At 41.0% G+C, this 13,349-nt stretch overlaps 4 protein-coding genes across 4 annotated transcripts; 2 read left to right on the top strand and 2 right to left on the bottom strand.

Moving 5' to 3' along the window:
* Positions 1–4,846: 4,846 nt before the first annotated feature.
* BCR41DRAFT_404992 (hypothetical protein) lies at positions 4,847–6,187 on the top strand (the record flags this gene model as incomplete). The annotated part of the gene is made up of 4 exons (XM_022029377.1): positions 4,847–4,945; positions 5,169–5,577; positions 5,697–5,832; positions 5,868–6,187. 4 exons carry the CDS (start codon positions 4,847–4,849, stop codon positions 5,947–5,949), a joined length of 726 nt encoding a protein of 241 aa, XP_021882062.1. The 3' UTR covers positions 5,950–6,187.
* BCR41DRAFT_352103 (hypothetical protein) lies at positions 6,061–7,282 on the bottom strand. The gene has a single exon (XM_022023899.1). The coding sequence runs from the start codon at positions 7,265–7,267 to the stop codon at positions 6,269–6,271; it is 999 nt and encodes a 332-aa protein (XP_021882061.1). The 5' UTR covers positions 7,268–7,282; the 3' UTR covers positions 6,061–6,268.
* Positions 7,283–7,843: 561 nt separating this feature from the next.
* On the bottom strand, positions 7,844–9,202 carry BCR41DRAFT_44323 (hypothetical protein). The gene is made up of 4 exons (XM_022030847.1): positions 8,665–9,202; positions 8,417–8,437; positions 8,246–8,278; positions 7,844–8,146 (listed from the first exon to the last, which is right to left on the bottom strand). Exons 1-4 carry the CDS (start codon positions 8,981–8,983, stop codon positions 7,911–7,913), a joined length of 609 nt encoding a protein of 202 aa, XP_021882060.1. The 5' UTR covers positions 8,984–9,202; the 3' UTR covers positions 7,844–7,910.
* A 163-nt stretch (positions 9,203–9,365) lies between these two features.
* BCR41DRAFT_44337 (hypothetical protein) lies at positions 9,366–10,255 on the top strand. The gene has a single exon (XM_022030848.1). The coding sequence runs from the start codon at positions 9,397–9,399 to the stop codon at positions 9,853–9,855; it is 459 nt and encodes a 152-aa protein (XP_021882059.1). The 5' UTR covers positions 9,366–9,396; the 3' UTR covers positions 9,856–10,255.
* The last annotated feature ends 3,094 nt before the right edge of the window (positions 10,256–13,349 follow it).

Below are 13,349 nucleotides of genomic sequence, written 5' to 3'. Positions count from 1 at the left end.
CCCATTACCATGGAAAAGAATGAGGAAAACCTCTTCACGAGTATGGGTAGAGAAGGGTTAGATACATTTAAATAGCCATGCTACACCAGTTCTGGAGATGAGGACGACGGAGGAGGAGGAGAGAAGAAACTAATGATGTCAATGGCATTGAAAATGATGATAATGAGGTGTTTCAAAATAGATCGACAAGAGGCCAGAGCTTGTTCGCCACAGTGCCTCATTTTCTTCCTCCAGAACACTAAGAGCAAGCAAAGCAAAAGGCCGATATGTCCATGGTACTTAAAGGCTACACATCACTCCTTCTTGGTCGTCAGGAGCACAATAAAGGATCAACTTAATAAAGACAGCTTGACCCATTGTATTTGCATGTTGGTTTTCATCGCTGACCCGATATAATAAAAAACATCATAGGGCGAATGCAAATGGCACAGACACATGTGCCAGAAATGAAAGGCATGAACAATGAGGCAGAATATTAAATGTATAAAATGGATTATTAGTTAAACTCCTGGTTATGTCAGTCAATGGCAATTATAACCAGGATTTAGGAGATACATTCCTGTTTCCCATAATCACGCTCGAGAAAAAATACAAAACTATTCTCTCTCGAAGGCCTCTTCTTTTCTTTCCCTTCTTTCTCTCGTTTGCCATTTCTTTTTTTCTTTTTTCTTTTGTCATTGCTGAATCAATAGTGCCCTCGGACAGTTGGTCCTGGCCTGATTCCTAGGGATGGGAAGGGAACAGGAACACAGCACTCTGACAGAACTAGAGGACATCCATTGTTTAGAAAGAATAAAATTAAGGATCTAAGTAGAGTGTATTAAAAAAAAGCGATGGATTAGGTTAGGCTCGTCACCAGCCTGAGGACGAAGTAGGCTCGTCACCAGCCTGAGGACGAAGTAGGCTCGTTCCCAGCCCTCTCCGTAAGTGCATCTTTATCAAAATGTTTCCAAATTTGGATGCTACTTACTGGAGGGGCTGGTAGATAACTCAACTAGGCTCGGTGCCACCCTGTCTGCAAAGCGGCAAGAATAAAGGAAAAATGCACCCCCCCCCGTCAAGTTGAATTTTGACCCCCGGTTGAAAATTTCTAAAACACCCCCGCGAACACCCCCTCTATTCGGAATTCTAAGCCCCGTCCCCCAGTCAGAATTCCGTTACCCCCCCGTCAAGATTCCCAAAAAATATAATTTTGACCCCCCCGTCAACATTTTTATTGCTGCAAATTCTCACGCCCCCGCCAACATTTAGGGCTCTTTTTTTTTTTTTTTTTTTTTTTTTACAGATGATTATTCTGCGGGGTCTACATCTCTTTCTTTTAGAGAGGTTCATCACTCACACTATTAGAATGAAGACATGATCGTGGAAATGAATTTTTTTTTTTTTTTTTTTCAGAAAAAGTCACATGGCTACATGGATGATGATTTAGGTCCCGTTATTATACTGGTCTTGCTTTTAGAGAGGTCTTTGCCAATTATACATCTATTGCTTAATATACTTCTTGTATTTGATGGGTATTTAACTAGCAAACGGCAGCGTTACAAAGCTTTATCTGATTACTTGATTTGGAGTGAGAGGCAAAAAAAAAAAAAAAAACAGATTAAAATGTTGAGGGGGGGTGAGGATTTAAACAATTAAATGTGGATGACGGGGGGGTAACAATTCTGAATAAAGGGGCAGTGCTCTTAATCGATTCGATACAACCGAAATTGAATGGGATTGAATGCATTCGATTCGGTTTCGGCTCAGGGTAAGTTTGTACCGAAATTGAATGCTCCATTCCTGTATCGAATCGAATGAATCGAATGTGTTGAATGATACCCTTAATATGTAGCATGGGTCGTATGATTATATCGAATGCATCGAATGTATCGAAACCGTTTACCGAATGTATCGAAACCGTTTACCGAATGTATCGAAGCCGATTTACCGAATGCATCGAAACCGATTTTTTAAGCGCATCGAATGTATCCAGTGCTCCTATTCGAACTGAAATTTTGTCAATTGATATTTATTTTTTTGAAACATCATAATTGACAAAATTTCAGTTCGAATAGGAGCACTGAATGTATATAGTTAGGCCCCAGTCATCAAGCGACATCTGTAGATCCTCCTGCAGTAGTTTGATGTAAAGTTGTGCGTCCATATTATTGTCAATCTTTGCAATGTATCCAGGTCCGTACCATGAGAAGCATGACCACACTTTAACGTTACCACCCCCAAACTTGACAGTGCCTTGCACCGACCTGCGAGTGAGGCGTCCCGGATTGTCGTCCCAGATCCACTGCACGCCATCAGAGCAGATTCGGTTTATTTTCGATTCATCTGACCAAATAACCTTTTTCCAATCTTCCAGAGTCCATTCCTTATACTTGTTGAGAAAATGCAAACGGGCTTTAATATGCCGTCGACGTAAAGCTGGCTTATGTACACGCCTCTTTGCTGTCAATCCTAACTCCTTGAGCCGTCGTCTAACGGTGGTCTCAGAAACAGCCGCTGGTATGAGCTGGTTGGCTCTGACAGTGGCCTCAACTGCAGACTTGAGTGTACCTCGTTTCATGTTCACCTTAAGATACTGCATGATACCTCTAGGTACTTTCCTTGGTCGACCGCCTTTATTGACTGGCATGTACTCCTTATTATGTGCATACACTATCATGCAAAACTGATTCAATAATTCATTCCCATGTGCATTTCTTTTTTTCATTCCTAGAAACCGTATATGCATACACCACTCATACTTTGGTTTAATAAAACTCCCGTCTTCTTCTACGACATAGTGATGCGTTGTGACATTAGCTTGTCTCATTTGAATAGCTAATGACTTTTTTGTTCATGCAGGTAATTGAATCAGTTTCACATGTGGTCTAAAATGTTGCCCATGACAACTTTTGGACGTCATTTAATGCCAGTAAAAAAAGGACTTTTCTCTCTTTCCTTTATGAACACTTGCTTAACTCTCTCTTAACTATACCTTCACAGAATATGAGACCCACTCCACAAAGGAAAGTCAACGAAGCCAGGAGGTTAATGATGGGAGGCATGTCTACTAGAGAAACTGCTGCTAGTGTTGGTATATCAATAGCGACGGCCACCAGGATCTATGCACATAATAAGGAGTACATGCCAGTCAATAAAGGCGGTCGACCAAGGAAAGTACCCAGAGGTATCATGCAGTATCTTAAGGTGAACATGAAACGAGGTACACTCAAGTCTGCAGTTGAGGCCACTGTCAGAGCCAACCAGCTCATACCAGCGGCTGTTTCTGAGACCACCGTTAGACGACGGCTCAAGGAGTTAGGATTGACAGCAAAGAGGCGTGTACATAAGCCAGCTTTACGTCGACGGCATATTAAAGCCCGTTTGCATTTTCTCAACAAGTATAAGGAATGGACTCTGGAAGATTGGAAAAAGGTTATTTGGTCAGATGAATCGAAAATAAACCGAATCTGCTCTGATGGCGTGCAGTGGATCTGGGACGACAATCCGGGACGCCTCACTCGCAGGTCGGTGCAAGGCACTGTCAAGTTTGAGGGTGGTAATGTTAAAGTGTGGTCATGCTTCTCATGGTACGGACCTGGATACATTGCAAAGATTGACAATAATATGGACGCACAACTTTACATCAAACTACTGCAGGAGGATCTACAGATGTCGCTTGATGACTGGGGCCTAACTAAAAGCGATATCGTCTTTCAGCACGACAATGACTCGAAGCACACGGCGAAGATTGTTAGGAAGTATTTGGAGTCAGTACATCTGACAGAAGAGGAAGGTACACTTCTAGAGTGGCCAGCACAATCCCCTGACCTCAACCCTATTGAACACATGTGGGCAGAATTGGATAGGCGGCTCTCTAGGTATCCGGAGCGAGCTAAGAGCTGTGATGAACTATGGGAGCGAGTATCGGTTGAATGGTACAGGATCCCAGTGGGCTTCTGCCGCAAACTCATCATAGGTATCCATAAGAGACTCCAAGCTGTCAGTGATGCCCATGGTTGGAATACTATCTATTGATGTAAGGTTATGGCTCACAAAAGAATAAAGATCTTTGGCCACCGAATGGGCACATGTGAAACTGATTCAATGACCTGCATGAACAAAAAAGTCATTAGCTATTCAAATGAGACAAGCTAATGTCACAACGCATCACTATGTCGTAGAAGAAGACGGGAGTTTTATTAAACCAAAGTATGAGTGGTGTATGCATATACGGTTTCTAGGAATGAAAAAAAGAAATGCACATGGGAATGAATTATTGAATCAGTTTTGCATGATAGTGTAGATCCTGGTGGCCGTCGCTATTGATATACCAACACTAGCAGCAGTTTCTCTAGTAGACATGCCTCCCATCATTGTGACAGTATATAGCCTTAAGCCTATAAAAAGGCTTGTTTTAATAATTACAATAAAATCATCTTTTGTCTCTCTTAATTATTACATGGTAGCAAAGCTACTCTGATCCCCGACCTTCATCCCTGTCCCCTGCCCCAGTGCTCCTATTCGATTCGAACGGATCGAATTCGAATAGCTTCGAATGCATTCGATTCGAATTCGAATCGTGATAAATTCGAATCGATTCGAATAAGCCATATCCTGGTTCGATTCGAATGGTTCGAATGGTTCGAATTGGACCACTGGTTACGCGTAGCGAAAGTATGGTCCTTGTACTTTACACCCAATCAAAAAAAAAAAAAAAAAAAAAAAAAAAAAAAGTTTAAAATTATCATTTACTATTGTGCCAATAGTTCGAATAACATTCGAATTTTGATATCTAATCGAATTCGAATCGAATTTGAGCTTACCTCATTCGAATCGAATTCGATATCAGTGAAATTCGATTCGAATGGTTCGAATAGGAGCTCCGTGGCCATCTGAACATGTATCGGCATTCGAGGCTGGAGGGACCGGCGGCGCATTATTTTCGGCAACCTTTACAGGTCTTGTAGTGTCGTAACACAGATGTACGGTTGAAAAAAAAAAAAAAAAAAAAAAAAAAAAAATTAGAGGAGAAAGGCCATGTCTGACATGGGATTACGATGAATGAGGAAAGGTTCAGTTGTATTTTTTAACTCGATCTCAACCAGGGTGGATAAGTGATAACGATTTAAATGATCATGATATTCACGGAGTAATTTTTCTTCACCTTTTTTCTTTTTTTCCACGAGTCCTTTGGCACAAAAGAAAAAAATGTATTTGTTGGATTCACTCATTGTGGAAAGATAAAAGAAAAATGTAAGAATGGTCAAGAGGAAAGAGACAAAGAACAAAACCAACACGCAGTGAGGGAGATGAGACACAAGAGAATGGAAAAAACACAAGAAAAAGGAAGAGATACAAAGCAAAAAAATAAATATGAGCATACAGAGGAAGAGACACGGGCCATTTTTTGGCAGACGTCGATTACGCCTTATCAGCGGCCCAATCGATGTGTCAATAAGTGGGTCAAATTCATTAAAGTTGAAGCCAACATAAAAATATTTGGTGTACGTGTTTCTACTTTCAAATGTGGAAGGCTGTACATGGCTAACATCACTTTTGTGAGCCCATGTAGCCCAGATGTCGTAATGAAGCCCGGTTTGCGCATTTAAAGTGAGTTTAATGATCTGATATCTTTTTCAGAACAAATTAACACAGCCAAGTTTCGCGGTAAATGCCTTGTACTTCAGTATCATGTATTCGATTTGTATTTTCAGTTGTCAGAAGAAAGTTTCAGTCTTCTCTTTATACTTCCCTTTGTGTCCATGGCACCCTCAAGCTCACATCTCGTATCAAAAAGTTCAATGCCAATTTGTGTCGTTTCAGGCTGACAAGCACGCCTATTCATAAAAAGTCAGCAACTATTTATTATTATTCTATATACATAGTTCTTCAGATTGGGTGGATGCTACCACGTTGAATGGTGTTTACGTTATAGAAGATATTATGTCCTTACTACACTTTTGGTAGAACATGCTCCGCATGCATCGACATTTGTTGCTGAATAGATATCATTTGCCCCAAAATAGGTCCCGCAATAAGGCTCGTGACGTGACAGCCAGGTTACCCAACTCGACCCGAAGCCTTTCTGACTAATATATAAATATAGATTAAGGTATAGATACATAAAGTAAATTGTTTGTCATTAATGAAGAGAGAGTGTTTTAATGCAATCAATGCGAAATATACAAAGTAACAGCTATTTAAACAGATCTGCAAAATTATAAAGCCTATGTCAACAAAATGGGACGTCCTTACAATGCTGGGTAAAAAAAAAATAGAATTGCTGTTAGACAGTCAACAGCTCATTGTCAATTCTTTGAGTATTGCCACTGTCCTTCCAGCGAGCATTCATCCGCACTGTATTAAAACTCCTATCGTGCCAGAAATGCACCAAATTCGCCCCTTGGTCCAGTTCCGCGTTGGTTTGCCAGTATGGGTACTTAAAATAGTCGTCCTCACAGGTAAAATGAACAACCCAAGCTTCTTCTGCTGGGAGTAAACGTTTGTAAGTTAGCGTCTTGCTGATATGGCCCTTAATAGAAGTTTGACTCCCTGTAGCCAAAAGCTCGATAACAACCGTAGGGTTTCCTGCTTTCTTGATGACAATGTCACTATATTTGTGGTCCTCACGCTCACGGAGGTGCCACTGACCAATGATCTCATACTCTTCTGTTTTGTTTAGCCAGTTGGTGAGAACCCTCATCAATTCCGCGTCATAGACGCTCTCTCGAGGGACACTGACATTGCAGTCGCCCATAACCTTAACTGTTTTCCCCGATCCTTTGTATGATCGACTTCCCGCCTGCATAATCAAGTTTTTATCGAAAAATCGAAGAGCAATCTTCATAATCTCTAGAATATCCAATGATCCTCCTCTTTTCTTTGGGGGTGACTCCGAAGGAGCGTGGGGATATTTTGATGGGATAATATATCTCCTCACAAACGAGTCAATGAATGCTGAGGCCATACAGTATTTACTGCCATCAAGTCTTATCAGCACCCCTTCTGCAGTTAGGAAGTCTGCCAATCTCTGTTTTTCCATGTCTGAGATAGATATAACGCCGAGATACCCAATAAAATATGTTCGGAGAAGATTAACAGCATCTGTAGCTGATTCACTCAAAAGTGAATCAACCATCCTTCTAAAAGTATGGTACGAAAACATCCTCTCATTCTGATTGTCTATGGAGAAGTCCTGCCATGTATCGTAATCGAGACAATTCGTCGAGTCGTTGACTTTCGAGCGAAGATCCTCATGAATGGAGCGTCCACAAAGACAAATCATTCCTGGATGACTATTGACATTGAGCACAATTCATTGTATTAGAATGGCACATCAACTCGTGGAGAGTTAACTAAGCTTAAAAAACATACCCATTTGACTTCCAGTGTATGTCTCGAATAATCTCATCATCTATTTTAATCATCTCATCCTTCGCATAGTCATTAAAGAGCTGCTGCGTTTGATCAAGAGTGAAATACGGGTTCCTGATAGTATTGTTGACATTGAACGGGGATATGTGTTGATCTGTTGTCCGAAGGCGCTGAAGACTAAAGGTTCCACATAAGATAACACTGTGAATGGCGTAGGCATTGTTTCTACTCATTGCTCGGAGTGTTTTCAAAAAAATATTTCTGACTTCATCACCTGCTTTGAACAGTTCATCAAACTCATCAATCAAGATGACAAACTTCTCGTCCTTGAGTTCAATTTGACTGAAAGCATTGAGGAATTCTCGTTGGGTTGTAATAACACTGACCGCTTTATAGCTGAAACGAAGAGCATCACCAAAAGTCCCCCAGAAATCAGACTCATTATTGCGAACGTTAACTTCCTCAAATGATAGTCTAAATGAAAAATATAAGGTTAGTACCGGTACAATAGCGCATACATTGCATCCACTTTATCCATTTTCGCGGAAGTTGGCTTACGGGAGGCAGCGATACCCAAAGTCAGTTAATTGGGTGATAAGTCGATACAACCGTGTTGTTTTTCCAGAGGCACGTGCGCCTATGAGCATCACTATCTCGCGGTCAAAAACGCTCTGTAGTATTTTCTTATTGTCGTCATGTTCCGCAGGATCCACATAGTAGACTTGATTAACAGCGTCGAATCTGATCGGTCCGTTGACGGTCCACTTCTTCTTTTTCAAAACTGGCGGCACTAAAAAAAAAAAAAAAAAAAAAAAAAAAAAACAGCAAGACCTGTCAGAAGAGAAAAATAAAGAATCGGTTTCCAATCCTTAAGGGAGAATTAGCTTACATAAGTCATCGGCCCTCCTTTTTTTCTCCGAGTCTGTTGGTAAAGGAAGCAATGATAGAAATTGGCAAGAAAAAAAGAAAAAGAAAAAGCATCAGAGGTAGCCGTCAAGCACATGTGCGATGATTAACCTTTTGAAAAAAGAAGAGAACCAATTAAACAAATGAGTCTTACTCGAAGTGGAAGTAGACGGATCTAAACCGCAATAATGCAAAACCAAAAATAAAAAAAGATGGATCATTAGACATAATCAATGATTAGAACAAGCGTCACCACATGGCAAGTAATTAAATGCTTGCATGCCGCAGTAGCAAGCAATTAGAATTTAAATAAGCTCAAAATGGAAGCAGCAATCAAAAAGACGCAATTGCAGACTATGATGTCATACACAAAAGTTTGAGAACAAATAGCCAATCCCTTACCTTCCAATGGCCGCTGAATAATGACGTTGATAGTCTCCTCAGGCAGAGGCGATGTGCCAAATATCTTGGAGATCTTGCTTGTTGCTCTGGTGAGTAGCTCCTTTGATTCAATATTGGCGAGATTGATTGTAGCGCCCTCATCAGGAACAGAGACGTGGAAGAGATTCAATTTGTCGGCAGGAATGTAGTCGAATTCAGGTTCTTTTTCCTTCTTGATTGCTTTTTTGAGAGCAGCAATTGAGTCATCAGCATCCAATTGGACTTCAAATGCGGAAGAGTCGCCGTCGAGAATACAAAAGAGCTTAATTTTTTGAGTCATCTTGGTTTAATTGCGTACTGAAAAAAAAAAAAAAAAAAAAAAAAAAAAGTAATTGACAGTAAATCAGCAAGAGCGAATTTGATTAAAGTGAACTGAGCAAGAATGTTGGCGTTAATGTGAAGATTGAAAGAGAAATGCTTAGAGGAAGAGGGATGAAAGAAAGAAAGATGGATGTGTGAGAAAAAAAAAAGAGTGGCAATAGGATGTGCTCACTAAAAATAAAATTACGTACACACGTTTTTATTCCCATCATCCATCATACAATTATATGTAATACATACATTTTCCTCTCTATTGCTTGATTATCCTTCAGAATCTTTGTTTTCGCACCTTAACTACACGTTAAACATTTAATTCAAGGTTACATCTATTTTTTTTATCTCTTTCTTTACATCTTTAATTTTTGCTCCTCCATGTGCACCTCTTTCTCTCTCTCTAGACACCTCTTACTCTCTCTTTCCTCGCTTATTTTGTCCATTATTTTTTTATTTTCCTCACCAATTTTTTTCACTTTTATCTCTCAGCACACATTCCCTGCCCATTTTTTATTTCATTCTCTGTGCACCTATTTCTCTCTCTCGCTCTCTTTGCACAGCTTTTTCTCATTCTGTGAATCAATCATTTCAATTTACTTTCGCACACCGATTTCCTTTCCTTATACGCACCCATTTTCCCTGCTCACTGATTTTTCCTTCGCTTCCTCTGTTCTAGTTTTCCTCACTCAGTACACACCTAATTTCCTCCCATTTGTATTTTCCTTTCATTGCGTTCCCATTATTTTTAGCAATCTCTCTCTCTCTCTCTCTCTCTCTCTCTCTCTCTCGCTACCGTTAGAACGTGAAGGCCTCACATCTGTGCCAATCTTTCATTGACGCTATTATCCAATCGACATTCGTAAGTATTTATCATTCCGGTGGTATCCGTCCCTGGTAATCTCTGCATTAATTTGGTGTTCCTGGACAGTCTGCATTATCATGTCTGCGTGCGAAGGTAATGTAACGTGCTTTATTTCATACAGTGGCTTCCAAAATTGTCCACATGTTCCGCGCCCATGTTTTCCATCTTGACAAGAATAATAGCGATGTTTGCTTGCACTTTTATTTTTATCAGAATAAACAAGTATGCCAATGTTAAGTGTACTGGTCCAGTTTAAAATATCTCTAGTCTCATTCATCATGGTTTTTAATTGACAAAAGTATTTAATGTCATTTGGACAACTATATAACCATCACTTATTTTACGTACCTTTGCTGAATTTTTTTCAAATTATCTCCCACACACTTGAGCAGTGCTCCTATTCGAACCATTCGAATCGAATTTCACTGATATCGAATTGGATTCGAATGAGGTAAGCTCAAATTCGATTCGAATTCGAATAGATATCAAAATTCGAATGCTATTCGAATGGTTCGAATGATTCGAGGCTTCGATTTATTCGAACTATTGGCACAATAGTATGGTGCATTTCAGTACTAATGCAATAAATTGCACTTTTGGACATTCATTCCTCATTCTCCTTTTTCTTTCTAATGATCTTCCATGTCATCGCTGTTTCTCATTCGTATTTGTCTCACCTCCATGGACTGTCATCACCATCCTCATCAATGACGCAATTAGCATTTAATCGCAATTTGTATAGTCATGTCTCATTGCATCAGTTGCAGAAAAAAGTACATGTCAGGTTTGTCCATCCCTTACTTCTCACTTTTTCTTTATTCTTTCTCTATAGCGCTATCACCGCTGATACACCAGGCGACACTCTACATATCTGTCATATCTTTATTATAACATGAAGTCACTGTCCAAATCAATTGTCCAAAATGCAACTGCTCAGCTTCTTCAGGGAAAGTCATGCTGGGAAGTGGCAAGGAGCTTTGGGATATCCGTTACCTCAGTTCAAAGGATTAGGAAAAGAAGTAAAGAAGATATTCCAAAGTTGAAAGGGGGCCAACCTTGCAAAGTCACCAAGGAAACAAAACGGCTCTTATCGAGATATTTCGACATGGGTGTATTGGAGACTCTCGAAAATGGCCAGCAACTAGCCCAATCAAGGGATGGAGTGCAGGTTTCTAAAACGAGCATCTGGAGGTACCTCATGGAGGATGATATGAAGGCATATGTTAAACAGAAGCAGCCTGATCTGAAGAAGGAACATATCCTTGCTCGATATAATTTTGCAAAGGATCACTTGAACTGGACTATAGACGACTGGAAGAATGTCATGTTCTCAGATGAGACCATATTCAGCAGGGTTAGGTCCTGTGGAAGAAAGTTCTATTACAAATATCGAGGAGAAAAAACTCTACGAGCACATCATATCAAAAAGACAAGGCAAGGCGGTGGAGGCAAAATGATGTTCTGGGGTTGTATCACATACTACGGACCAGGCGATGGCTGTTGGCTCCCAGGCAAGGTTGATTCGGTAACCTACGTTGATGTCCTCAAGGATTATATTTTTAAATCCCGGGATTACTATTCAATGGAAAAGCACAAATTCATATATCAGCAAGACAATGCTAGGATCCATACTGCAAAAATTGCAATGGACTATATCAAAAAGTCTAAGATAGCTCTCATGGAATGGCCAGCAAACTCTCCTGACATCAACCCAATAGAAAAAGTATGGGCATATATGAAGATGAAGTTGGATCAATATCCAGACAAGCCAAAGAATATGGAGGACCTTTGGGATCGGGTTCAAGACGTATGGGCACAAATCCCTCCTGAATTCTTGGAAAAGCTATATTGCGACATGCCAAAGAGGATGAGGGAGTTATATAAGGCAAAAGGAGGAAACATCATTAAGACAGAAGAGAAGTACCCGAAATAAAGGGAACAGGAAGTTAAAAATTAACTTAGCAGATGCAATAAGGTAATGAAAGCAAATTGCGATTAAATGCTAATTGCGACATTGATGAGGATGGTGATGACAGTCCATGGAGGTGAGACAAATACGAATGAGAAACAGCGATGACATGGAAGATCATTAGAAAGAAAAAGGAGAATGAGGAATGAATGTCCAAAAGTGCAATTTATTGCATTAGTACTGAAATGCACCATAGTCTATGTGTTTTCTTGTATTTCTTCAGCATCCTGGTGCAGTTTGTAAGGGTGCTCTCTGGCTGCCAAGTGGAGTCCTCTCTAGGGTAGCCTTTCCATTTAATGAGGGACTCCTGGCGATTGCTACTGAATCGATGGTCTAAAATAGCTTCGACCTCGTATTCCTCTTCATCATCAATAATTTCAGGCGGCGGCCGTGCTGGAACTCTGGGCCCTAAGGCCTCTGGCGATGGAATGTATTTTTTAAAACGGTCCACATGGAACACATCATGGATCTTCATCGTATTTGGAAGCTCTAATCGGAATGATACAGGCGAGATTTGTTCGACAATGGTATGAGGCCCAGCGAATAATGCTCGGAGCTTTTCCGTCGGCCTGTTCTTATCAGTGTCAACGGTGATATTATCTGTGCTGAGTAGTACCTGGTCTCCAACAGTAAATGAGTGATCACGTCGGCGAGCATTTGCGCCTCTTGCCTGCCTCTCTCTTGCCTCTTCCATGGCTTCCTTTGCCAACGTAAGCGCCGCGCTTTGGGACTCCAAAAATTCTTTCACACTAGGGTTTGATGATGTGTGGATGGTAGGTTGTAGAAGAGATGCTGGGACACGCGGGTTAAATCCAGCATTCAAGAAAAAAGATGAAAATCCAGCGGACGCGTTAACCGAGTTGTTGTAGGCAAATTCAGCAGCGGAAAGCAATAGGTCCCAATTGGTTTGTCGTTGATCTACAAACGCACGAAGGATTGTTTCCAATGTCTGGTTGGCGCGTTCGGTCTGGCCATCTGTCTGCGGATGAAATGCTGTGGACAAGGCGAGTTTGCAGCCCATGAGCCGATGGAGTTCTTGCCAGAACTTGCTAGTGAATTTTGTATCACGGTCCGAGACGATGGTTGTAGGCATGCCATGAAGCCTGAACACGTTGTCAAAGAAGAACCTAGCCACATCTGAAGCCTTGTCTTTGGTGGTGCTAGGCACAAAATGCACCTGCTTGGAGAATTTATCAACAAATACTGTGATGGCGTCGAAATCTCTAGGAGTCTTGGGAAGCTTGACAATAAAATCCATCGTCACAGCACTCCAGCGTTCTTTGGGAATCGCGAGAGGATGGAGCAGGCCTGCAGGGCGTTGTCGGCTAGGCTTGTTGCGTTGGCAGCTTTCACAGGTTTGGATATAATTGCGAGTATCGCGAGCGATCCTGGGCCAGAATACATAACGACGAAGGATATCATAGGTCTTATCGAATCCGAGATGTCCGGCTATAGCGGAGTCGTGAGCGTCGTGGAGAAGGGTAAGACGAATATCAGACT

The sequence above is a fragment of the Lobosporangium transversale genome (assembly GCF_002105155.1).
Source record: "Lobosporangium transversale strain NRRL 3116 chromosome Unknown BCR41scaffold_15, whole genome shotgun sequence".
Classification (NCBI taxonomy): domain Eukaryota; kingdom Fungi; phylum Mortierellomycota; class Mortierellomycetes; order Mortierellales; family Mortierellaceae; genus Lobosporangium; species Lobosporangium transversale.
Note: the sequence above shows the minus strand (reverse complement) of the source record. Positions and strands in the feature narration are given on the sequence as shown.